Source organism: Xiphophorus maculatus, chromosome 20, assembly GCF_002775205.1.
Source record: "Xiphophorus maculatus strain JP 163 A chromosome 20, X_maculatus-5.0-male, whole genome shotgun sequence".
Taxonomy (NCBI): Eukaryota; Metazoa; Chordata; class Actinopteri; order Cyprinodontiformes; family Poeciliidae; genus Xiphophorus; species Xiphophorus maculatus.
The window spans coordinates 26,046,296-26,069,646 of record NC_036462.1 but is presented as its reverse complement, the minus strand read 5'-3'; the positions used below and the strand labels follow the sequence as shown (position 1 = coordinate 26,069,646).

The 23,351-nt window shown below is 38.1% G+C and overlaps 3 protein-coding genes across 3 annotated transcripts; 2 read left to right on the top strand and 1 right to left on the bottom strand.

Annotated features, from left to right (window-relative positions):
- Positions 1-696: 696 nt before the first annotated feature.
- Positions 697-4,246, top strand: LOC102225324 (red-sensitive opsin-like). Its single transcript, XM_005815743.2, has 6 exons — positions 697-799; positions 2,744-3,040; positions 3,162-3,330; positions 3,544-3,709; positions 3,806-4,045; positions 4,138-4,246. The coding sequence occupies exons 1-6, from the start codon at positions 697-699 to the stop codon at positions 4,234-4,236; spliced, it is 1,074 nt and encodes a 357-aa protein (XP_005815800.2). The 3' UTR covers positions 4,237-4,246.
- Positions 4,247-7,928: 3,682 nt separating this feature from the next.
- LOC111605916 (red-sensitive opsin) lies at positions 7,929-9,841 on the bottom strand. Its single transcript, XM_023325645.1, has 6 exons — positions 9,689-9,841; positions 9,043-9,339; positions 8,756-8,924; positions 8,507-8,672; positions 8,171-8,410; positions 7,929-8,077 (listed from the first exon to the last, which is right to left on the bottom strand). The coding sequence occupies exons 1-6, from the start codon at positions 9,786-9,788 to the stop codon at positions 7,979-7,981; spliced, it is 1,071 nt and encodes a 356-aa protein (XP_023181413.1). The 5' UTR covers positions 9,789-9,841; the 3' UTR covers positions 7,929-7,978.
- Positions 9,842-13,818: 3,977 nt separating this feature from the next.
- gnl3l (G protein nucleolar 3 like) lies at positions 13,819-23,179 on the top strand. The gene is made up of 15 exons (XM_005815741.3): positions 13,819-13,898; positions 13,980-14,023; positions 15,280-15,390; positions 16,352-16,468; positions 16,556-16,639; positions 16,714-16,849; positions 16,934-17,037; positions 17,740-17,884; positions 18,003-18,090; positions 19,232-19,409; positions 19,498-19,640; positions 19,724-19,860; positions 21,228-21,376; positions 21,470-21,641; positions 23,078-23,179. Exons 1-15 carry the CDS (start codon positions 13,886-13,888, stop codon positions 23,128-23,130), a joined length of 1,674 nt encoding a protein of 557 aa, XP_005815798.1. The 5' UTR covers positions 13,819-13,885; the 3' UTR covers positions 23,131-23,179.
- The last annotated feature ends 172 nt before the right edge of the window (positions 23,180-23,351 follow it).

Genomic DNA, 23,351 nt, shown 5'->3' with positions numbered 1-23,351 from the left:
CAGCTCCTGCCGCAGATTGTCCTGCTGTGAGGAGGATTTCAGGTCTAGAGAAAGTTCCTAGTGCGGATGGGAAGGATCTCACAGCAGACAGTGTCAGTGAGGATGGTGTGGGATTGATCTCAACGGTCTTGAGTGAGTTAAGCTCCAGGTTGCTGACCTGTACACAGACTCATCACTGTCCTGAATCAGAACAATGGCATCTGTGAACATTAGTAGCTTCACAGACAGATCCGCCATCCGTGTAAAGAAAGAAGAGGAGCAAACACAGACCTCTGAGTCCTGATGGTTCTTGTGCAGAAGAAGATGCTGCCTGACCTCACCTGCTGCTGCCAGTCAGTGAGGAAACTGTTGATCTACTGACAGGTGGAGGCTGGCACTGTGAGCTGGATAAACTTCTGATGGTAGGTGGTGTTGAACAGAGAGCTGAAGTCCTGAAACAGGATCACGGAGTATGTCCCTGGATAGTCGAGATAGGGCAGGGGGAAGTGTAGTCCTAGGTTGGCTGCATCGTCCAAACTGTTTGCCCAGGTGAGGGTTCTGCTCAGGGAATGGGGGAAGGGCTCCTGTAGTTGGTTTTAAAGTAATCCCATCAGAGTTCTGTGAAGCGTAGGTATATAAGCTGACGTCTGATGTGAGGCACCCAGCAAAACTCTCAAGGTTATAAACGACAACTAAGTACCTCTTTCGAAGAGCAAGATGGCAGATGATTGGAGAAAACAGACGTTTGCTGCCAGGCGGCACAATGAAGATACAACGAGGGGCTCTGCATTCACATACACAAACAGCAATCAAACAAGAGGTATGCTTTTTATTTTGAACCATTTAGTGTGTAGACATGGTGTTATTAGAGATTTATTTATTCAAGCCAAATTTCCAGATACAATTGTAGAGTTTTACAATCTGAAATATAAGAGTAGTGAAAAGAACTGTTTATGAAATGACAAACTAGAGTGAAGTTTTGGAAAATGTCATAATTGTTTAATTGTTTTGGTTGTATTTAAATACAGTCTTATTAGTATGCATATGTACTAGGACATCTGAAAATAATTTTGTATTGCATAAAAGTGTAATATTTCTTGACAGTCCTATCAGAAAGTGAAACAGTCATTTTATCAAGATTACTTACACAAATAGTTAGATGTTTTGAGCAGCTTCTATTTTATTTGTTTCAATTTTCAATGTGAGGCTTCTCAAAAGTGTGTGCATTTTTATGCACTCAACACTTGGTTGGACCTCTTCTTGCATGAATTACTGCATCAATGTGGCATAGCATAGAGACGATCAGCCTGTGCTGATGCTTAGGTGTGATAAAAGCCCAGATTGCTTTGATAGCTGCCTTCAGGTCATCACCCTTGTTGGCTCCGATGTCTCTCATCTTCCTTTTGACAACAGCCCATTGATTTCCTATGGCGTTAAAGGTCAGGGAGTTTGTTGACCAATCAAGAACAGAACCACCATGGTTACTCAACCAGCTTATGGTACCTTTGGCAGTGTGGGCACGTGAAAAAAACCCCAGCATCTCCATAAGGAAGAATTGTGTTCTCTAAAAAGTCCTTGTAGGCTGTTGCATTGACTATGGACTTCATAAAATCCAGTGACCAGAACCAGAAGATAAGATGGCACCCCAAAACATCACTGACTGTGAAAACTTCACACTACACTTCAATCAATCACTCTTCACTTCACAATGAAATGCAAGATGAAAAAATGACTTTTGACCATTGCACAACAGTCCACTTCCTGTTCTCCGTAGCCCAAGGAAGATGACTGGCATTGTCTCTGGTTCAGGAGTGGCTTGACATGGAGAATGCAACATTTGTAGCCCATGTGTAGTACTGGTCTGTGTGTTGTGGCTCTTTTAGATTGGATTTAACTTGACAATCCTCTCAAGGCTGTAGTTCCCCCTGCTGTTGGCGCACACTTTTCTACCAAGCTACATCCTCTGTTAATATGTTTGGATACAGAGCTCCGTGAACAACTAGCTTATTCAGCAATGGATTTTTATGGATTAGCCTTCTCATGCAGGGTGTCCATGACTGTCTTCTGGACATCTATCCAGTCAGCAGTCTTCTCCTTAAGAGTGGGAGATCATTTAAATAATTGTTTTCAAACTCCAGTCCTCAAGAGCCAATGTCCTGCAACTTTTAAATGTGTGCCTTGTGCTACACAATTGTATTAAATGGCTAAACTGCTTCACTAGCATGCAGGCAAGCTCCACAGAGCTCTGCTAATGAGCTAATATTGGAACATGGTGTGCTGAAGCAGAGAAACATCTAAAAGTTGCAGGACATCAGCCCCTGAGGACTGGAGTTTGAGACCACTGGTTTAAAGGCTCAGGAAATCTTTGCAGGTATTTTGAGTTAGTTAGCCAATTAAGGTGTGACACCATGAGTTTTCATTAATGTGCTGTTTCACTATATATTCTTATTATATGTGGTTTGTGGTAAAACTTTGTGATTTTCATTATCACTACCTGTAAGCCATAACAATCAAAATTACAAAAAACAAAGAGTTGGAATATATATCACTCTATGTGTAATAATTCTACAAAATATGAATTTCACTCTTTGAGATGACTGGCAAGAAATATTGCACTTTCATGCAAGAATTTTTTTTTTTTTACATATACCAGTATACAACATATTTGTAATATTAGTCATAAAAAGATGTTGCTTTAAAAAGGCAAATGCCTCTGAATTGCAAAGTCGTTTGCATAAAATTCTAAGATGTGGACTTTTCTCAGATCCTTTTGAAGGACCAAACTACCACATCGCTCCTCGATGGGTTTACAACATCGCAACACTCTGGATGTTTATTGTGGTCATTTTATCAGTCTTCACCAACGGCCTCGTCTTGGTGGCCACAGCAAAGTTCAAGAAACTTCGTCATCCTCTCAACTGGATCTTGGTCAACCTTGCCATTGCTGATCTTGGAGAGACAGTCTTTGCCAGCACCATCAGTGTGTGCAACCAGGTCTTTGGATATTTCATTCTGGGACACCCGATGTGTGTCTTCGAAGGCTATGTTGTCTCAATTTGTGGTAAGTTGTCACAGTGGTAAGTTATGTTACAGACTTGTAAATTCATTTTAATCAAACCTAAAGATGAATCCTGGTTGTACACTTTTAAGCTGAATGTTATCATCCTTTTTTCTGTGCACAGGAATTGCTGGGCTTTGGTCCCTGACTATCATCTCTTGGGAGAGATGGATAGTTGTGTGCAAACCCTTTGGAAATATCAAGTTTGATGCCACGTGGGCCACAGTGGGAATAGTTTTCTCCTGGGTCTGGCCTGCAGTGTGGTGCTCTCCTCCCATCTTTGGATGGAGCAGGTAATCAACCAATCAATCAATTTTACTTATAAAGCCCCCTTCATACTAAAACCAGCTCAAAGTGCTGTTCAGATCAATAAAAACAATTTCCCACCCCAACCCCACATGGTAATCTACCGGATCTTCTGGTTATGAAGTGTTTATACCCCCAATAATCAGCAGAGCAAGCTTTGTTTAATGCGAAGCAAATGCTAAATTGTTTCCTTGTATCAGGTATTGGCCTCATGGACTAAAAACGTCCTGCGGGCCTGATGTGTTCAGTGGAAGTGAAGACCCTGGAGTCCAGTCCTACATGATTGTCCTCATAGTTACATGCTGCCTCATTCCTCTGTCTATCATCATCTTGTGCTACCTGGCTGTGTGGTTGGCCATCCATGCTGTAAGTTTTATCCCTCGCAGATTTCTGTTACTTTAGTTTTATCATAGCATTAAAGAAAGCCTGATCAAATCTGACCTCATGTTTTGTTGGCTACAGGTTGCTATGCAGCAGCTAGATAGTGAAACAACCCAGAAGGCTGAGAGAGAAGTGACCAGGATGGTTGTAGTCATGATCCTGGCTTTCTGTCTCTGCTGGGGACCATATGCTACTTTTGCCTGCTTTGCCGCGGCAAACCCCGGATACGCCTTCCATCCTTTGGCCGCTGCCATACCTGCATATTTAGCCAAAAGCGCCACCATCTACAACCCTGTTATCTACGTCTTCATGAACCGACAGGTGGGCACAACAGTCAAGTTGTCACATCTATTTAACTGAGCGTATCAAATATTTTTAATGTATTTAACTTCGTCCTATTCCTCCGTTCAAAGTTCCGCACATGCATCATGAAACTCCTTGGCAAAGAGACGGATGATGATTCCGAAGTGTCCACATCGAGGACAGAGGTCTCGTCTGTTGCACCTGAATAAACAGTCAGTGTTCTCGGTTTTGAAAAAACGACTTTTACCTGTACAGAAACTGCTTATTGTTTGTTTGTTATTAGCGCCAGGACTGTAACTAGTTAATTATGAATAATTAATTACATAGATTTTAACATGTTAAAAATTTGAATGCAGTTAATTACCTTTCTTTTTCTTTTCCTTTCTTTTTTTTTTTTTTTTTACATAGAAATGGTTTAGATGGAACCTTTGCATTGTATTTCCGGTACAACATATAAAGCCGAAGCACAAGCGACATCTGCAAACAACTATGGATACCAATGTCGCTTCTCTTGGACCACTGGGGGTTAATTTCTGATTCATAAAACCAATCTGGATGGAAAAGACTATTGTTGTTTGCACATTGTCCAAAAGTGATCTGACCTATCACTGAAGCTATTCAAGCCTAAAATACCATTTCAATTCAAAATGCGTTGCAATAAAGAAACAGTAGCAAACACAGACATCCCCAACTTTAATGTCAGTGTCCACATTTCTAAAGAAAAAATTATTTCAGAGAAGTTACCTGAATAAGGGGATCCCGAAACACTTAAAATCTGAATGCACATAATTGCACTTTGCACCACTCTGATGGTTCAATAACCAAAATAAGAGATTTAAAACAATAAATGTTGTTGTTGAGTGTCCATTTATTTAATTATTCGGTATCAAAAAGGGTTTTTAAATGTAATTTTTTTCTTATGTTTCAATATAACATTTTCCTTTAATAGGTAATGATTTGCGATGAATTAATTACAGACCTTGCAATTTACTCAATTAAAAATGTTTATCCAGGCCCACCACTACTTGCTGTATGTTGATAAACTATATTTTCCTTTTACAAAGTAAAAGGTTTTAAACTTATAAAGTTTATTGTAAAGTTTAAACAATAAAGTCTATTCTGACTTTATTGTTGATGACTTCCTCACACCTTTTTTGTTTGTTTTTTTCCCTTTTATTGTTTTTGTGTTAAAATGAGAAATAAATAACTTTTTTTTTTTTTTTAAGTGACCCTTCTACGGAACTTTTTAAACTTCTGACAGCTGATTTCTGAATTTTAGCTGACCTACGCCCCCCCATTGGTTGGAAAGAGTCATGTCAACGGTAACGTGGAAATCTGTACTGCATTGCTTCCGTATTTGGTGCTACTTCAATACTCTGTACAAGACTTCTGTTAACATACCAGAATGCTTTCTTTCTCTAAACACAGCAAAATGTTTTGATTGTGTAGAATGTACCTCTTTGCTTTGTTAGAAAGCTCAGTTTTAAAATCAAATATTAAAATTGTAATATTTGTTGTCTTGCATTTACTTTTTTGTCTCCTGTTTTATTAACCGGGTTTGTGGCATTTATGCCACTGTTTTTGTGTGCTTGCATATTGGTCATTAAGAGCACTTTCTACTGTTTTGTATGGTCAGGTGCTTTGTGAAGACCCTGTGAAAGACACATTTTTTATTGTTTTTTTTTGTTGTTTTTTTTTTGCTCCTTTGAATTTGATAATATTTTGACAGCATGAACATTTGACAGTACTTCTCGTTTCTTAAATATGCAGTTTTGGGTGCTTTGAAGATAATTTATTTTCCATGGGCTGTTTGGTTTGGCACAGTTAAAGCAGTCATTCTGACACTTACCAGTTTTTTTGTTTTTTTTAAGAGAGCTAATTTCTGTCCAGTTAATGAACCCGAATTACAGTTGTGAGTGATCGACAGCAGTAAAATGTCATAATAAAAACTTAAAGAAACACTTATCAGATTGTTTATTTTGTTAAATTGGGAATGCATTTTTTTAGATTCTCAGGTAACCACAATTTGTCAACATTATCAACATTTATCTTCAAAGCCATAAATGACACAATGAATAATGTTCCGTTCTCAATTTACAGTTTTCTCATTTTAAAGCAGGAGAATTGAACCCCAAGTCCAGACAATTCAACTATAAGGTCTGTACCTGCCATTATGTTCTACACCGTAGTCCTCATTGTATTAATCCTAATAATATTACAAAAAATATCATAGTCCTCTCTGGACTTGTGGGCTCATGGCTGTGCTTGGTGCTACATATTTCTTCTGACAAGACAGTCAGAAGAGCATAAAAAGCTCTTGCAGCATAAAAAGATTGCACAACGCCACACAGCTATGTGACTTGATTTAACAGTGATTTCCCTTACACTTACTTGTTTCATCGTCCTCGTTTGACGTTAACCGTGAGCTCGTTCTGGAAAAAGTTGATATTTTTGGCTCATTTAAGTTTCTAACTCGCAGCACAGTAACAGTGTTCAAGTAAGGGCTGCACCTCCTAGTGGTCACAGTCATTACAACATGTTGGACTACTTTGCAACATAAAAACAGGGAACTGCTACTTACATATCCCGATAAATATACATGGACTATGTATATTTTACTTTTACTTGAGTACTCTTTGAATAAAATATTTTAATCAGTTACATTAAAAGTCATATCCATTAATAATAAAAAATAGACTCTCTCTCTCTATATACATTGCATAAATACGGATGGATGGATGGATGGATGGATGGATGGATGGATGGATGGATGGACGGATGGATACCCACTAACGGATATGACTTTAAATGTGACTTATTGTATTGTATTCAAACAGTACTCAAGTAAATGTAAAAAGTTAAGGTTTCGTAAATTTAAGGTGCAAAGTACAAACAAATAAACTTGGGTCATCGTATCTGGTAGGTGTTAAGGAGTCATCAGATATCATTCCCCATGTTTATTAAAGGGAAAACTGTGTCTGATGGGCTGTATGGAGCGACCATCCATCCATCCGTACATCCTTAAACGGACACAGTGTTTCTGATGACACTAGCAGAAACGTGGGTCAACTTCCCTTGCGGCTCAAATTTGCGACAACACTCCACTGTCGTAGCACTGCGCCCTCCCTAGAGGGAGCACACCACACTTTCAAATTAAGTTCGACCAACATTTATCAGGGTTGCACAGTGACGCAATTGGCAGCACTGTTGCCTTGCAGTAAGAAGGTTGTGGGTTCGAATCCCTTTCTACCTGGAGATTGCATGTTCTCCCTGTGTGGGTTTACTCCCACAGTCCAAAAACATGACTGGGTTGATTGATCACACTCACACCTAAGGAGAGTGATTGTTTGCTGTCTGTGTCTCACTGTGTTGCCTTGCGATGGATTGCCTATGTCAGCCTTTGACCACTGAAGATAAGCACCAGCACCCCTGGCAACCCCACTGGGGATAAGTGCGTAGGGTAATGGCTGTATGGATAACATTTAACTACTACTCATTAGGTAAGAAGATTCAAGAGGAGTCAGATATTGGGGCAGTTCTGCTCAAAGGTGATGCTGTGAGACATTTTACCCTGTGTATGTTCAATGAAATGTAAACCCCCACGTTTTACCATTTTTCTATGATTCGTGTCAAAGAATAAAGACAAAACTTGCAGTCATGCTTTCAGTTTTATATTCAACTGAAAAGGTTACATGCATGATAAGACAACATCTAGAAAAATGTGGACTTTTTTTTTTTTTTTACTTTGCCAGAATGCTATTTAGGTGAAAAAAAAGATATTATACAATTGTTATTTAGCGTAGCACTCAAAATACCTTTCAGTACTTTTTTTTTTTTCAAAACGTACAACATTTCCATTTGCCAAAAAATTTTGTTTATCAAAAAAATAAACAATAGTTTCTGTACAGGTCACAGTAGTTTTTTTTCTTCCAAAACAGAGAACATGAAGGTTTATGCAGGAGCCACAGAGGAGACTTCTGTCTTGGATGTGGACACTTCAGAACCATCATCCACCTGTTTGCCAAATAGCTGCATGATGCATGTGCGGAACTGCAAATGAAAGAACAGAGTGAAAGTTAAATATAAAACAAAAACATATTTGTTATGATAAAAAAAATGTGACAGCTGTATCGCTATGCCCACCTGTCGGTTCATGAAGACGTAGATAACAGGGTTGTAGATGGTGGCGCTTTTGGCAAAGTATGCAGGCATGGCAGCGGCCAAAGGATGGAAGGCGTATCCGGGGTTGGCTGCGGCAAAGCAGGCGAAAAAGGTGTAGGGTCCCCAGCAGACACAGTAAGCTATGATCATGACTACAACCATCCTGGACACTTCTCTCTCAGCCTTCTGGGTCGACTCAGATTCCTTCTGCTGCATAGCAACCTGTAGCCAACAAAACATGAGGTCAGATTTGATCAGGCTTTGTTTAGGGCTACCATAAAACTAAAGTGACAAAAAGCAGTGAGGGATAAAACTTACAGCACGGATGGCCAACCACACAGCCAGGTAGCACAAGATGATGATAGCCAGAGGAATGATGCAGCATGTAATCATGAGGACAACCATGTAGGACTGGACTCCAGGGTCTTCACTCCCACTGAACACATCAGGCCCACAGGACGTTTTCAGTCCATGAGGCCAATACCTGATACAAGGAAACAATCAGTTCTTGCTTTGCTGATTATCGAGGATATAAAAACCACATAAGCAGGAGATTATCTAAATTACCTGCTCCATCCAAAGATGGGAGGAGCACACCACGCTGCAGACCAGACCCAGGAGAAAACTATTCCAGCTGTGGCCCACTTGGCATCGAACTTGACATTTCCAAAGGGTTTGCACACAACTATCCATCTCTCCCAAGAGATGATAGTCAGGGACCAAAGAGCAGCAATACCTGTAAAGAATAAGGGTGCACACATGCAGTTTTACAGTCTACAAACACGATTCATCTTTAGGTTTGATTAAAATGAATTTGCAAGTCTGTAACATAACTTACCACTGTGACAACTTACCACAAGTTGAGACAACATAGCCTTCGAAGACACACATCGGGTGTCCCAGAATAAAATATCCAAAGAACTGGTTGCACACACTGATGGTGCTGGCAAAGACTGTCTCTCCAAGATCAGCAATGGCAAGGTTGACCAAGATCCAGTTGAGAGGATGACGAAGTTTCTTGAACTTTGCTGTGGCCACCAAGACGAGGCCGTTGGTGAAGACTGATAAAATGACCACAATAAACATCCAGAACGTGGAGAGGTTGTAAACCCATCGAGGAGCGATGTGGTAGTTTGGTCCTTCAAAAGGATCTGCAAGCAAAGGTCTGCGTCTTAGAATCGCACGCAGTCAAACTTTGTTCTAATTCAGGAGCATCGTCTTTTTTTAAATGTCACATGTTGCTATCTTGACTTCTGTTATAAGAATGTTGTATGTAACTGCAGACTAATCGGTCGGTGTTTAAATAAAAACGAAGCAAAAATCTAAATTTTCAAAAACACTGTAGTTTATGTTGTGCTTGTCAGCATTAGTTCAAATAGTGGTTCATAAACTACAGCTCGTCTCAGTCCGGTGATATGTCAGGATGTGGAACTGTACAAAAATCCGTCTCTAAACAACAGCAGGTCTAAACACAAAATAATTCAAATCAAAAAAACCTACCTTTGGTATGATTACTGTTTGTGTATGTGAATGCGGAGCCTCTTGTTGTATCTTCGTGCCGCCTGGCAGCAAACACCTGTTTTCCCCATTCCTCTGCCATCCTGATCTCTGGAGATCTTCTCTCGGCTGTCACACCTTCCTCTGACTTGTAACCTTCTGCGTTTGCTGGGTGCTTCACCTCACACTTCTCCTTATATACCAACGCTTATCTGACCTCTGATGGGATTACTGTAAAATCATATTACACCTGCGGTGTTCCACTTGGCAGAGATGCTCAAACGTAAACCAATACACTGGTTATCAACTGTAATTAAATCAATCTACTAATAAGGTTAAGACACCCGGTGGATTTCTACACTCTCACTTCATATAATAATTGCATTTCGGATCTTGAAATTACACATTCAAGTCCATTAAAAGCTCTCTTTGGGTATTTCTGTAAATTATAGCTGCTAAAAATAATGAGTACACAATAACAATCGTCTTGCCAAACATTTCCTCAACATGTAGAGGGAATTATTCCACTTCAATAAGTTTCTCTAATAAATAAAATAAAATAAAAGGGTTAGTTTGTCAAGTTTGAATTTGAAAGAGTTGCAAAGAAACATGTTTTCAGATTGTGTGTTACGAAGGAGGCTGAGGTTTATAGGAGAGGAGGCAAGTCTTACACCAGATTTAGAGGACAAGAAGAGATCCGCACTCTAATAGACGCAGGTTCACTTAATGACATGAAGCTGCGTCTTTAATCCCTCCGGAAAGACGGGTCACCCCAGGGTGGAGGTTTTTTTTTTTTGACCCACCTAAGATGTGGGTCAAAAACGGACAACGGAGACGTGCAGTGAAGGGGTTGCGTACGGATCATGATTTAAGAGGGTGTGAGCATGTTCTCCAATGGAAAACCGAGGGGGTTAACAGGCTTGGCCCGGTTCTTCCTTTTGGGTCAGCGGTTGAATAAGCGTAGCAAATGTTACGGTTGAACCAAAACAAATCCGGCTAGTAGCGGTCTGGCATATCTCGGTTCAAAACACAGTTTACACTTTCGTTATGTGACTGAAGTCTTTAGTTGGACAGGTCAGCAAAAGTAACAAAATGGATTTACCAATAAGAAGCAGTCATAAAAGTGAGTTTTAACTAAATCTTTTCTTCAAGGTGTTCATGGAGGATCAATCATTTTCCATGTTATGACTTTTTACAGCATAGTAAATTTTTTCTGTTGATGCAAAAGAGACTACAGACTGTGGTTTAATCTTCTCTGATTGAGAAAAAAAAGTTGAATTATCCCAAACTGACTGTTTGTTTACTGGAGAGGGCTGTGTTTACACCAATAAGAAAAAATAAATAAATAAATAGGGTCGTCGTTATTTAAATTATGCTCGTTACTGATTGGTTCCCAATGACACAGAAGTTCTAGACTCTTAAATTAATTTGAGTGAGCTTCAGGCATCGAACAAGACGGGCATCGTTCTGAAACTAGAGACGGGGCGGAGCCAGTGTCAATTTTCCAACAAAACTATACATTTTTAAAAAAGTGTTTAAAAACAGTTGGCTTCAAAACCTCCATATTAACAGATATGAAAAACATTCAAATAAAACTAAATGTGAACAAAAAAAATGCAAAAGGGTTGTTTGAGTTCTCTCAAACAACCCTGAGAGAACTCAGGGTTGTTTTTGGAAAGGTTCAAAAATGAAGAGCCAGAGCATTAACTGTAGATTTTAACATTTGGGTTTTTATATATTTACAGAAGTACTTTCGTTGTAAAATTGTGAAAAGATGCATCTTCTTAATCAAATATAAACCTATGGATTCCCTGAACGTGTTTGCCTCCCTGGAGTGAAGAGCAGTCTTTCCCGCTGACTGCAAAACAAAATGTTTAGAAGTTTACAATTTACAGTTACTATTATTATGTTTGACAATTACCTTAAAGTGAGTAAGCGCATAAGTGTGTGTGCATGGTTGTGGAACTTGCCTGCTGGAGATTGGCACCAGCGTCTCCCAAGATGCTGCAAAGATAAGTGAAAATAGGCAACGAATGGATGTGTAAACTTTGTAATACACAAAGATTATAAAACAAAGTTAAAACTGAGAAATTTCTCCCAATTTACACATCGGTACGTGAGCACAGTTTCATCTGAATAGAGCAGAGCTGGAAAAAGCAAACTAATTGTTCAGATTAAACCATTACCCCAGCTTTGGTTAATCTATCACCTCTAGTCAACTGTCTGTTTGGAGGGTTTTACGGATTACGGAGCCGATGTGCCAAAGCTAACTGGACTAATTAATATAATGGAGCAGTCTGAGGCGTACTGCTGATCTGATTTGGCGTTCCGATGTGATCACTTATTGAGTAAATAAGTGAACCCCAGTGTACTACAACAGGAAGGAGATAATATTATTCCCCACTGTTGTGGTAGCTATATCAACAAACAAGACGCAGATGGGTCTTAATTATGCATACAGATTTATATTTGAATTGACTTTTGTCTAAATGAAGGTGATGTTTGATAGTGAGCACACAGAATGCAGCTGGCGTGCTTTGCAAAGAGATAATAGCTAATGTGAATTCTGAACTCTTGTCCCCAGACATGTGCATGCATGGTTGCTTATCATCCTGTTGCCCTGTGACGAACTGGTGACCTGTCTATGATCTACCCCACCGGTCAGGGATCAAGGGATGAACATCATGAATGTCCTGTAAAGGTCAGTCGTGGCGGAATGATATAAAACTATAAAACTATCTATGAAAGCAGCAGTATGCCACTTTTACAAAAAACGTGTATGTTAAAATCATCATTGTTGTGACAGCATAAGACGGAATAAAATTGTGCTCCTCTGCCTTTTCCCACTACTAATTGCAGAAATACACCATTCAGTCAGAAACAACCAGTCAGAGCCAGGAGGAGGGCTTTAGTGCTGTCAATCAACCTCTTGTCCGTGCCAACTCACTTCCTGCTTGCTCTTTGCTAAGCTACAGCTAATTCACCACAACATAGCCTGTCACCAATGCTAAGGCTAGTTAGCATAGCCATTGCTGACAGAGGATAAACAGTTTTTCTGTAACAGTAAGTTGTTTTTCAGCCATTGGCTCATTGAGCAGCATAGAGGAGGTTGATTGGCAGCACTTAGACCCTCCTGCAGGCGTGGAGGAGCTCAGTTTTTTCCCGCAAATTATCTGTCTCATATTATACTGTCATGAAATAGTGACAGTTTTAATAAATATAGAAAAATATATTTTTGTTAAAGATACTGAACTATTAAAATGATAGGTTCTCTGTATTCAATGAGTATTTCTTAAAAATTAAATAATATGTCTGTTATCTGGAAGCTCTATTGATGTGGCCCTCTAGAGTCTTGACATACCTGTGGTGGGCTGGATTTGGCCCACGGGCCTCGAGTTTGACACGTGGAATAAATAATGAAGGAATTTTTTAAAGGGATGCTTTTATTTACATTTTATGGTACTTTAATGACAAATTATATATGACTTTATTTATGTATAACCTTCAAGGACAAGTAGGTGTAGACAATGGATGAATGTTTAATTGACATTTTAATAAAAATGACAAGTGAAAAATGATTTAAATCCTCTAAAAACAATTTTTAAAAAACCGTTATGATAAAGTGAGGCATCTTGTTTGTTCACAAGCTTTGTTGTTCTAAAGTTATTTTCCATTTGCAGAGCCTGTTTTACCATGTTGAGGTCAGCTGAATATATGATAAACATAAAAACTGTCACTTCTAGTACATTAACTGGTGTAAGTTTCATAAGTTTTATACTGAAAAAAAAAAGAGATTTGAAAAAGTTTTATCTTTACATATTGTAATTATGGTATTTATTTGTACAATGTTTTTATTTTAATAGCTAACATACCAGAATGTGCACATAACTTTGTCTATATGATGATATAATTTTAAAATATTAAATCAGGAGTTATTATCAATGACTCGGTAGCTTTTTTTAAAATGTTTTTTTTTTACCACATACCTTAACATTTTACTCTTACTTGAGTAATTTCTTGGACGACTACTTTTTACTTTTACTTCAGTAAAAATAGTTTGAAGTAGTTCTACTCACTCGACTACTTTAAGAGGCAGATGAGTTGGTCGGTGCTTTTACTTTGACACTTACCGGATGTTGACAGTTTAATTGACTAGCCAGCTGACCTACACGTGCGAAAGAAGAAGGCGAGGGTGAAGTTATGTCTAAAGCAAGTACGTATGCCAATACTGCGCTAAAAGTAATTGCCTAATGTGTTTACGGTTTGTTTCACCGGTTTCTGTTTTTGGTCGCAGAGCAGAAACGAGCTAAACGTCTTGGTTTTCTCGGGAAGTTTAAGGTAAGCAGCATCGCGGCTAACGTTGCCTGTAGCTAACTTTACTTTAGGATTAACTTCATAATGCCTAAATACCGTGTTTTTGACATAAGGGTGTAGTTTTGACAGAAGTGTCATATTCCGTGTGTCATATTTATATATTCGTTATATATATATATCTATATATACATATATAAATAACGTTTCAAGTCGAAATCCAAGCGCTAACATCGCTTATTGAGGAATATACATTGTTTAATAGCTAGTAGAAATAGGCTCTCAAAACAAATCTGCAGTTTCGCATAACAGCAGACACGTTGAGAACAACGAGTCTGTAATAAAAAAAAAGTTAACTGTAGAATTATTTCTACATATATACAGTACAGACCAAAAGTTTGGACACACCTTTTAATTCAATGAGTTTCCTTTATTTTCATGACTATTGACATTGTAGATTCACACTGAAGGCATCAAAACTATGAATAACACATGTGGAAATATGCACTAAACAAAAAAAGTGTAAAACAACAGAAAATACCCCTTATATTCTAGTTTCTTCAAAGTAGCAACCTTTTGCTGTGATTACTGCTTTGCACACACTCTGCATTTTCTTGATGAGCTTCAAGAGGTCGTCACCTGAAATGGTTTTCACTTCATAGGTGTTGCCCTGTCAGGTTAATAAGTGGGATTTCTTGCCTTATAAATAGTCATGAAAATAAAGAAAACCCATTGAATTAGAAAGGTTCCCCACAGCTGTCCCCCACACAGTCATATTGTTCTGCATTTTGCACTGTCACATCATCTGTACTTTGCCATAATTGGACCTGCTGCTACTTCTTTGGATGGTTGAGTGCCTTTAGTTAATTTTGTTGTATATATTGTTACTATTATTATTGTGTGTTTGCTTATTTTTACTGTATATATTTGACCTTTTGCACGGGAGCTGCAATGGAAATTTCATTGAATTCTGTTGAATGACAATAAATGCTATCTATCTATCTATCTATCTATCTATCTATCTATCTATCTATCTATCTATCTATCTATCTATCTATCTAGGTGTGTCCAAACCTTTGGTCTGTACTGTATATATATATATATATATATATATATATATATATATATATATATATATATATATATATATATATATATATATATATAATAAAGACTCCACTTAGGCACCAACCCTTTTAAGGCATTTGATCTCAATCTGTTGCTCCTTGTCCGGACTTGTGATCCCTTTTAAAAGTAGTAAAGAACCATAATGCTGTTTTCAGACTAAAGATGGGCGGAAGACCGAAGGATCAGGGCCGACAAATAATAGCAAGCAGCCGGCTGTTTACCAGGTCAAGAACTCCAGGAAACCAGAGGATGTCAGGAAGCAAAGGGTACATTTTAATTGCTTTCAACTTATAATTTCTTTTTTATATGAGCAGTTTTGAATGTGATTACAGGTATTTATGCCATGTGCTTGAAAGTTTTATTATTGCTCTTTACCTACATCGACCTACCAGAGAGGTGTGGCACATTTAGACAGATAGAAACACACATGTTGATAAATTAGTGTTGTCCATTTTAAATAAAAAGATATTAAATTTGCCATAATTTATCAAAAAATTCTAATAACATAAAACACACAGCTAATTCATTAAATCTGAAATAATACATTAAAATTTAGGTCGATATCTTGATATGAACCATATTAGCAACATCCAATGTAGTTTGTAAGCAAGGAAAAATAGTAATTTTAAATATTTCTTAATAGAAAGTATTTTATTCCAACAAATGCCTATTAGTTTGAGTAGTTTGATGTGTACCTTATTTTCTTTTGTTTAATATCTTCAAAGCATTTCAAAATACAAAAAAAAAAAAACCCCGGTGTAAAATATGTATATTTAGAATATTGTAAAAGTACAAACACACAAAACTGATGTAATCTTTAGTTTGATTTGTTATAATGCTTCACCCTAAAATAAAATAACTGCACTAAGTATTTTAAAGCTTTGATATTCTCAGATGTAGTTGCAGTTAATCAGTCGGGTACTTTTAAGTGTTTTTAAAAGTTAAAATAATACTGTTTCATAAACAACTACAGAATCCATTTTGGTAGTATGTTGGTGTTAAATTATCAAATATATTTGAATGAAATTACAGTTTACTTAGCAAGGTTACATTTGATTTGTGTCTTTTTAACACATTAAAAATATAAGATCTGATAATAGATCAGATTGTTGATGGAGTTTCTGCTTTTCTGCTTTGGATTATTTAACATCTACTCGAATTCGGCATCAAGAGAGAGCTGGGAAGGTTAGGGAACTGGATTTGGCTGTAATCTGCATCTCTTGTCAGCTTCAAGATCTCCAAGAAAAGCAGAAGCTGTCCAGAGAGCGTGAGATGATGAAGAGGAGAAATTTACAAACCTTTCAGTACGACATCCTACAGCGACAAAGAGAGTTTGAGCTGAAGGTATAAAAATCCCAGTCTGAAAGCTAATCAGATGCTGCATATTTCACAATTTGTGCCAAGTTTTCTTTTCTTTTCTTGTTGCCAAAGGAAACAGAGATGCAGAGTTTGGAAAAAAATGTGAACTTTGAAAATGAGAATTCAAGAAAGGCGTATTACAGAGAATTTAAAAAGGTAGGTTTCAGTCAATCCTCATGTTAATAATTTTTGAATAGAATAGTTTTATTAAAAGCATTGTGCTTTCTAAGGTCGTGGAGGCTTCGGATGTCATTTTGGAGGTCTTGGATGCCCGTGACCCTCTGGGCTGCAGATGCCCTCAGGTGGAGCAAGCCGTCATCCAGAGTGGAACCAACAAGAAGATCGTTTTAGTCCTCAATAAGATCGGTAAGAATGCTTTGTACCTGTGGTTACAGAAAGGGTTCATATATATTGATATGCTTTTTATTTGACACATTCCTTGATTTCTAGATTTGGTATCGAAAGAAATCGTGGAAAAGTGGATTAAGTATCTCCGTAACGAGTTTCCTACTGTGGCTTTCAAAGCATCTACCCAGCAACAAACTAAGAACTTGGTAAGAATTAAGAAATAAGAATTTTAATCTTGTTACTGAACTTATAATGAAATATTTAGAGGAGCACTGATAAATTGGCCCAAAGTTCCTTACTTTTGGGTGATCGACTATCGGCCGATACTTCATATCTACCTTCGCAAAGGTCTGAAAATCGGCCACTGTCCCCTTTTGCTCTGGCGTGACTGGGCTGACTGACAGACCCGTCTGCCAGGTTACATCTGCACGTGTATAGTTTACAATAGTAGGGATGCACAATATATCACTATCTAAAATTGGTATCTGCTCATATTAGTCATTTTTAACAGGTGTCAGTATCGTGTTGATATTAACAATCGATACTTGCATCAGTATCTTAACGTTGGTATCTGCCTTTGTTAGTCATTTTTAACATTGGGCTGATAATGACAACCCATTTTAACTTCCATCTTTCTCCCATATCTTTCTGGAGGAGAGGAGGTTGGCCTTGTGCTATTTGTTTGGTCATGTGACTGTTGGCCATTATTACCAGATTTCGATATCTGCCCATATCTTTGAATCGGTGCATTCCTAAACAGTAGTCATCCATTCATCTGTTGCCAAAGCAACTTTGTTGCTCTAATTAGCGACTTTTCAGACAAAAGTATCGGTCGAAATCAGAATCGGCAGATCAGGTTTTTTAAACATTAAACATTTAAACATTTTTGTTTTTTTCCCCGTGGGCAGAAACGCAGCAACGTCCCAGTAACTCAAGCCACCTCTGAGCTCCTGAGCACCAGCGCTTGCATCGGAGCCGACTGCCTGATGAAATTACTGGGAAACTATTGCCGCAACCAGGACATCAAGACTGCCATCACCGTGGGAGTTGTGGGTAAGCTGCTGTGGTTTTAGGGTTCTCTACATCTGTAATCTTAATTTCAGGCTTCACTCACTATAAGATGCATGCAAAAAAACCCAAACCTAACTGAATTCATGTATATTTCTGTTAGGTTTTCCTAACGTGGGGAAGAGCAGCTTGATCAACAGTCTGAAACGGGCGCGGGCCTGCAGCGTCGGAGCCACACCTGGGGTCACAAAGTAAGTGTGATGCTGAGCTCCATGTGCTAAATCAATGGCGTTCTGACTCCCAACACAACTGATTCCTTTGACCGAATTCAGCACGTCATCAAGTTGTTTGATTTTAGATGTGTTAAACCAGTGACAGACTGGCAATTGGACACCACTGCTCTAAACACTGAAATCTATTTACATTGAACAGAGTAGCCAGCTCGTTCTGCTGCTGTTGTACCAACCTTCCAGACCTCTCAGGTTTTCTGGTTCTGCTTCTGGTTCTGCTCTGCATCCCCAGAACCAGAGCCAAAAACGGAGAAGCGGCATTCAGCACCACAAATCTGGAGCAAACTTCCAGAAAACTGCAAAACAGCCGAAACACCGAGTGCCTTTAAATCTGGCTAAAAACTCACCTGTTTAGGATTGCTTTTGAAACATAATCAATAAACCACTAATCAATAAATATATGTCATGTTTCAGTTGTTGACTGTGTGTTGTATGACTTTGTGTTTTTGTGTTTTCATGATGCAAAGCACTTTGAAAGGCCTTGTTTCTCCCTTTGGTTTGATTGATTCTTAGCCACTTCAAAATTCAGTTCAAATAGATTAAATTGAATTAGTTCACGTTCACAGTTCACCATTGAAATATTAAGATTTAACTTCACAGCTCCAATGGACAAGCGGAGCGAAGAGGCATATATGAGACGGACATCGCTCCTCTTAAACAGAAAGTTTTCCTCTAAACACATTGTAAATCTTTTGTTCACCCCCAAACAGAGCGTTGTTAAATGATGCCACAGTTAGCTGCATTATTTTTATCCTTTCTTTTTTCAAAAGACTGACTTCGAAAGACTGAATTAAGATCTGTGAATGACGTCGCCACAACTTGAAGTGATAGTTTCACTTATTACACGCGGTTTGTGTTTGACTTGCAGTAAATAACTTTCTTGGTGTCTTTATTTAGGATAAACATAAACTACTCGGTCCCTGCTAGCGCTGCTACCAGGACAGTTTATAAGCAGCAGCCATATTGGATTTGGAGGTCAAGGCCGGTGGGAAACCCCAAAGCTTCTCACTTAAACTTATGACTTCCAGAGGCGTTTAAGTTGACAGAGAAAAATCGATAAGTGGACTCTCTGAAAAGTTTTTTTATTTATTTTGGTCTTCAGGTGTCTTCAAGAAGTGCATTTGGACAAACATATTAAGCTTCTGGATTGTCCCGGAATCGTCATGGCAACATCAACAACCGACGCGGCAATGATCCTTCGTAACTGCGTGAAAATCGAACAGCTTATAGATCCCCTTCCACCCGTCGAAGCCATCCTCCGCAGGTGTAACAAGGCCCAGGTCCGTCCCAGTGGCCCTCCACGGCAATTGACCCGTCGGTATCGCTTCTCAGTCGGTCAGGGCATTGACGGCGCCTTTATCTGCACAGATCATTGAGCACTACGGCGTTCCAGACTTCCAGACGGCTCCGGAGTTCCTGGCTCTTCTCGCCCGGCGGCAAGGCAAACTGAGGAAGGGGGGGCTGCCGGACACCGATAAAGCAGCTAAGAGCGTGTTGATGGACTGGACGGGGTGGGCGAACCAGACTTTTAAAACTCCTACCATCAATACTCAATCAGCGTTTGTTTGATGTGATTTCATTTAATTTCATGCAGAGGAAGGATCAGCTACTTCACACACCCTCCAGAAACACACACTCTGCCCACCCACGTCAGCGCTGAGATCGTTACCGAAATGGGAAAAGCCTTTGACTGGGACGAGCTGGAGAAAGGAAATCAGGAGGTTCTTGCAGGTAAACGGAGTCCAAGTCATTTACATTTTCAGGACATGTAAATTTGACCTTCTTAAAAACATTATTTTTATCAATTAATTATATAGATTTAACCTTTTAGCGCAATGAGTTGCTTTTTTTTCTCTTTCTTACGCACAAAGGTTCCTGCCAGAACTATAGATAAAAAAAAAAGCTGCTTCTCTTGTCCCACTGGGGTTAATTCTCGCTTGAAAATACAATCTATTGCTGTGTGGAAATTATTCAAAAAGGAGTTAGCCAATCAGTGAAGCCTAAAATGTCAAAGTTAAACGCGTTACAGCAGCACAGACGTTCCAATGCTAACGTCACCGTCCACAAATCAGGTGTTCCTGAAACACTTTGAAGCTGAACAGGTATACAATATGATCTGATGGTTGATCAGATTAAGAACAATAAATATCTTTATTGTTGCGCTCATTTGTCTATTGGGTCAATAATTTTGCAGCAAAACGTGTTTTTGAATCGAAAATGTTGCTTATTTTGTTGATTCTATATAGTTTTTGATTAAAATGTGATTAATTACGGACGCTGCAATTAACTCAATAAAACATTTTAATCAAGTCCTGCTATCACAAACCTTATTTTACAGACTTTAAACCAGTGAGGTCCAAAGTAAGAGCAGGAATGGTCCTACCTCAGTTGTTTATCAAATGCTTAATTCCTCTTTAAGGGGGAACTTTTGTCACGTGAGAATGCCAGGGTGCCTGATCTGCAAACATGTAGGAATAAATTGAGAGCCAGAAACATAAACTTGCACAGTTTTTGAGATATTCCTCAAGTGTTGAATTAATGCATCAAACCCAAGTGGTTAAATACATTTACCTAAATCTGTGATGATAATATGAGTTTGATTGCGTTTCATGTTCCTTTACTTCCAAGGATTTAATCTTTTGTCTTCTCACCCTACCTTAAGGATACTTGAGTTATTAAACTCCTAAGGGTTGCAGCAAAACACCATTGCAACCAAAGAGCTATTGGTTAATGTGAAATCGGTGTTTACTAGTTGTTTATCATCCAGATTTATACCAGGAACAGAGTATGGGCTGTGAAGGAAGCAGAACTTGTTCAAATTGAACAGAGTAATCATTATGTAGTGTATTATATACAATTGTGTGTTTTTCTTTTAAATGTGAAAAAAGAAGAATATGACACTATCAGGTGCACCATAAAAGCTCTGTTGATGGGTATTAAGGCAATTATTTCAGGATTTTTGTTTGTATGTTTTCTGTTAAACCTTTTGAAGGCTTATTCCTGCACCTCTTTGATGTCTGCTAATAACATTAAATCTATTTTTTCAGACAAACTGTTTTGTTTAGTTCAACCATAAGATTTTTTTTCTTGTCAATCAGAGTCTTCTTGCCCTGACATCCAAATGGGATTTTGCATGGAAACTGCCGGAATGACGCAAGGGGGTCAAATCGAGTCACCTGACCCGGAAATGGAGGGAGGGTCTCTGGAAGATGAAGCCGAAACTATGGAGGATGACCAGGATTCAGAGGTGAGGTACACCTTTGTGCTTACAACTGAAATATTTATTCTTAGCCTCTCCTCAAATGAAAATTATCAAGCCAACCCCTCTACATCCAAATAGTTTGGGCCGATGACGGTGGAGATAAAAGCCCAGAGGAAGACGGACCTACCTGTGAAAGACGCGGCTCCCAAAGCTCCAAACTTGAAGGATATTGTGAAAGTAGATCCTCTGCAGCAGGGTCAGGCACTCCTAGCTGCCAACAAGAAGAGGAAAAAGCAGCAGAAAAGAGCCGGTTTGTATCATCATGTTTGGACCGTTTTCTTTAGACAGTAACAGTTGTAAATCCTGTATATTACCAAAAGAAAAAAAAAAGCTAAATAGAAAGTACAGCGGTATACTAAATTTAAGTTTTCATTCAAAAGGTGACGATGTCTGTTCAGGTCAAGTGAACCTGGTGTCACAAAGCTGGTTCACTGTTAGGTGCTATCTATCACTATGGCAACATGTACAAGAAACAAACTCGTATGTCCTAAAATTAGATCTGTCTGTTAGAATTTCACATTTTTGTGACTGCTATCTCTAGAACAATAACAAGAGACTGTTCCTTGTTGTCATGTACATGCTAGGAGTGCATGTCCCAAATTGCATTCGAAACACGTTTCATTATCTGCACTGGAAGTCCAGTTTGTGTGAGCTTGTTTCTTCTGATGCTGATTTCAGGTTTTAAAAATCAAGACGCAGTCATTTTTTTAAATTAACTTGTAGTTGTGCTTTAATTTACCTATTCTTTTCTTTTAGGATTCAGATATTTTCTCACGATGCAGAAGTGAGATGCTAAAGCAGCAGCTTCTTTTATCTACTGTAACGCTAAAGATGTGGTGTTTGATTAACAGGAGGGTGTGATGTTATATTTGTTACACATTGATTCGCCGTAACCACGGAAACACTATGCGACTCACAGATCCGCATTTTATCTCGTTTCTGCTGTTAATTAAAAGCAAAAAAATTAAAAACTCAACCAACAGTGGGTGCTTTGATTCACTATTTTAACTATCGTAAAAAAAAAAATGGATAAAAGTTAGGAACACATACTTTCATACACAAATGGAAATTATGTTGCAATTTATTAATTTTTGTTGGATTCTGACTATAAGCTCCATCAAAGAGAAAGCAGAATGTTTTCTTTCTTTCTTTTTTTTTAATCTTGTGCCAATTTAAAAATGAGAATCTGACTCAACATGTCAGACCTAAAAGAAAAATGATCATCTGTATGGAGCAGAAAAAGCTTGACTGGTGCATGAGACTGAAACTTTATAATGTGTCAAGAAAAGAAGAAATATATATATATATATATATATATATATATATATATATATTTCTTCTTTATATATATATATATATATATATATATATATATATATATATATATATATATATATATATGTGTGTGTGTGTTGGTTGCACTTTGATAACATCAAAATTCTCCTGAATTACAGGTTGTGTGTTTTGTCACAAATATGCAGAATAATAAGCCATTAAATATTTTCTGAGAAAATACTGAACTTGCTCCAACAGGTTTCTTAAGTTCAAGCCTCCCACTTAGGTAGAAGAAAATCTGTTACTGACTGAACAAGCACAGGGATGTGTTTTCCACTGTTGTGCAACTTGTTTTTGATTGTTGGTGTTGTGCTACTAAAGTATCGTGTTGTTTTCTGTTTTTTTTAACAGACAAAATTGCTACCAAACTCTCGGACACACTTGCATCTGCAATGGACTTCTAACTCTCAGAGGACTTATCATGGGAATTGAATTAAAAAGAAAGTTAAACAATTCTTCGTCCTGTCTTTACTTTTAACTATTACTTTAGTATACACATCATGTTATCATCTGGTGTCTTCATATTGTAAATGGAAATTACACCTACGTTATGGCAATTTTTCGTGCTTTACATGTCAATTTAGATGTCTTAAATGTTTAATTTAAAAAAAAAATCAGTTCTAAA

Excerpts from the sequence above, each read along its gene's own strand:
- LOC102225324 (XM_005815743.2), top strand. The coding sequence starts at position 697 with ATGGCAGATGATTGGAGAAAACAGACGTTTGCTGCCAGGCGGCACAAT. Across the intron at positions 3,331-3,543 it reads CCCATCTTTGGATGGAGCAG|GTATTGGCCTCATGGACTAA; the intron begins GTAATCAACCAA and ends TCCTTGTATCAG. Across the intron at positions 3,710-3,805 it reads TGTGGTTGGCCATCCATGCT|GTTGCTATGCAGCAGCTAGA; the intron begins GTAAGTTTTATC and ends TGTTGGCTACAG.
- gnl3l (XM_005815741.3), top strand. Across the intron at positions 19,641-19,723 it reads GTGTTGATGGACTGGACGGG|AGGAAGGATCAGCTACTTCA; the intron begins GTGGGCGAACCA and ends AATTTCATGCAG. Across the intron at positions 21,377-21,469 it reads AGGATGACCAGGATTCAGAG|TTTGGGCCGATGACGGTGGA; the intron begins GTGAGGTACACC and ends ACATCCAAATAG.
- LOC111605916 (XM_023325645.1), bottom strand. The coding sequence starts at position 9,788 with ATGGCAGAGGAATGGGGAAAACAGGTGTTTGCTGCCAGGCGGCACGAA. Across the intron at positions 8,925-9,042 it reads CTATGTTGTCTCAACTTGTG|GTATTGCTGCTCTTTGGTCC; the intron begins GTAAGTTGTCAC and ends TATTCTTTACAG. Across the intron at positions 8,078-8,170 it reads ACGTCTTCATGAACCGACAG|TTCCGCACATGCATCATGCA; the intron begins GTGGGCATAGCG and ends TTTCATTTGCAG.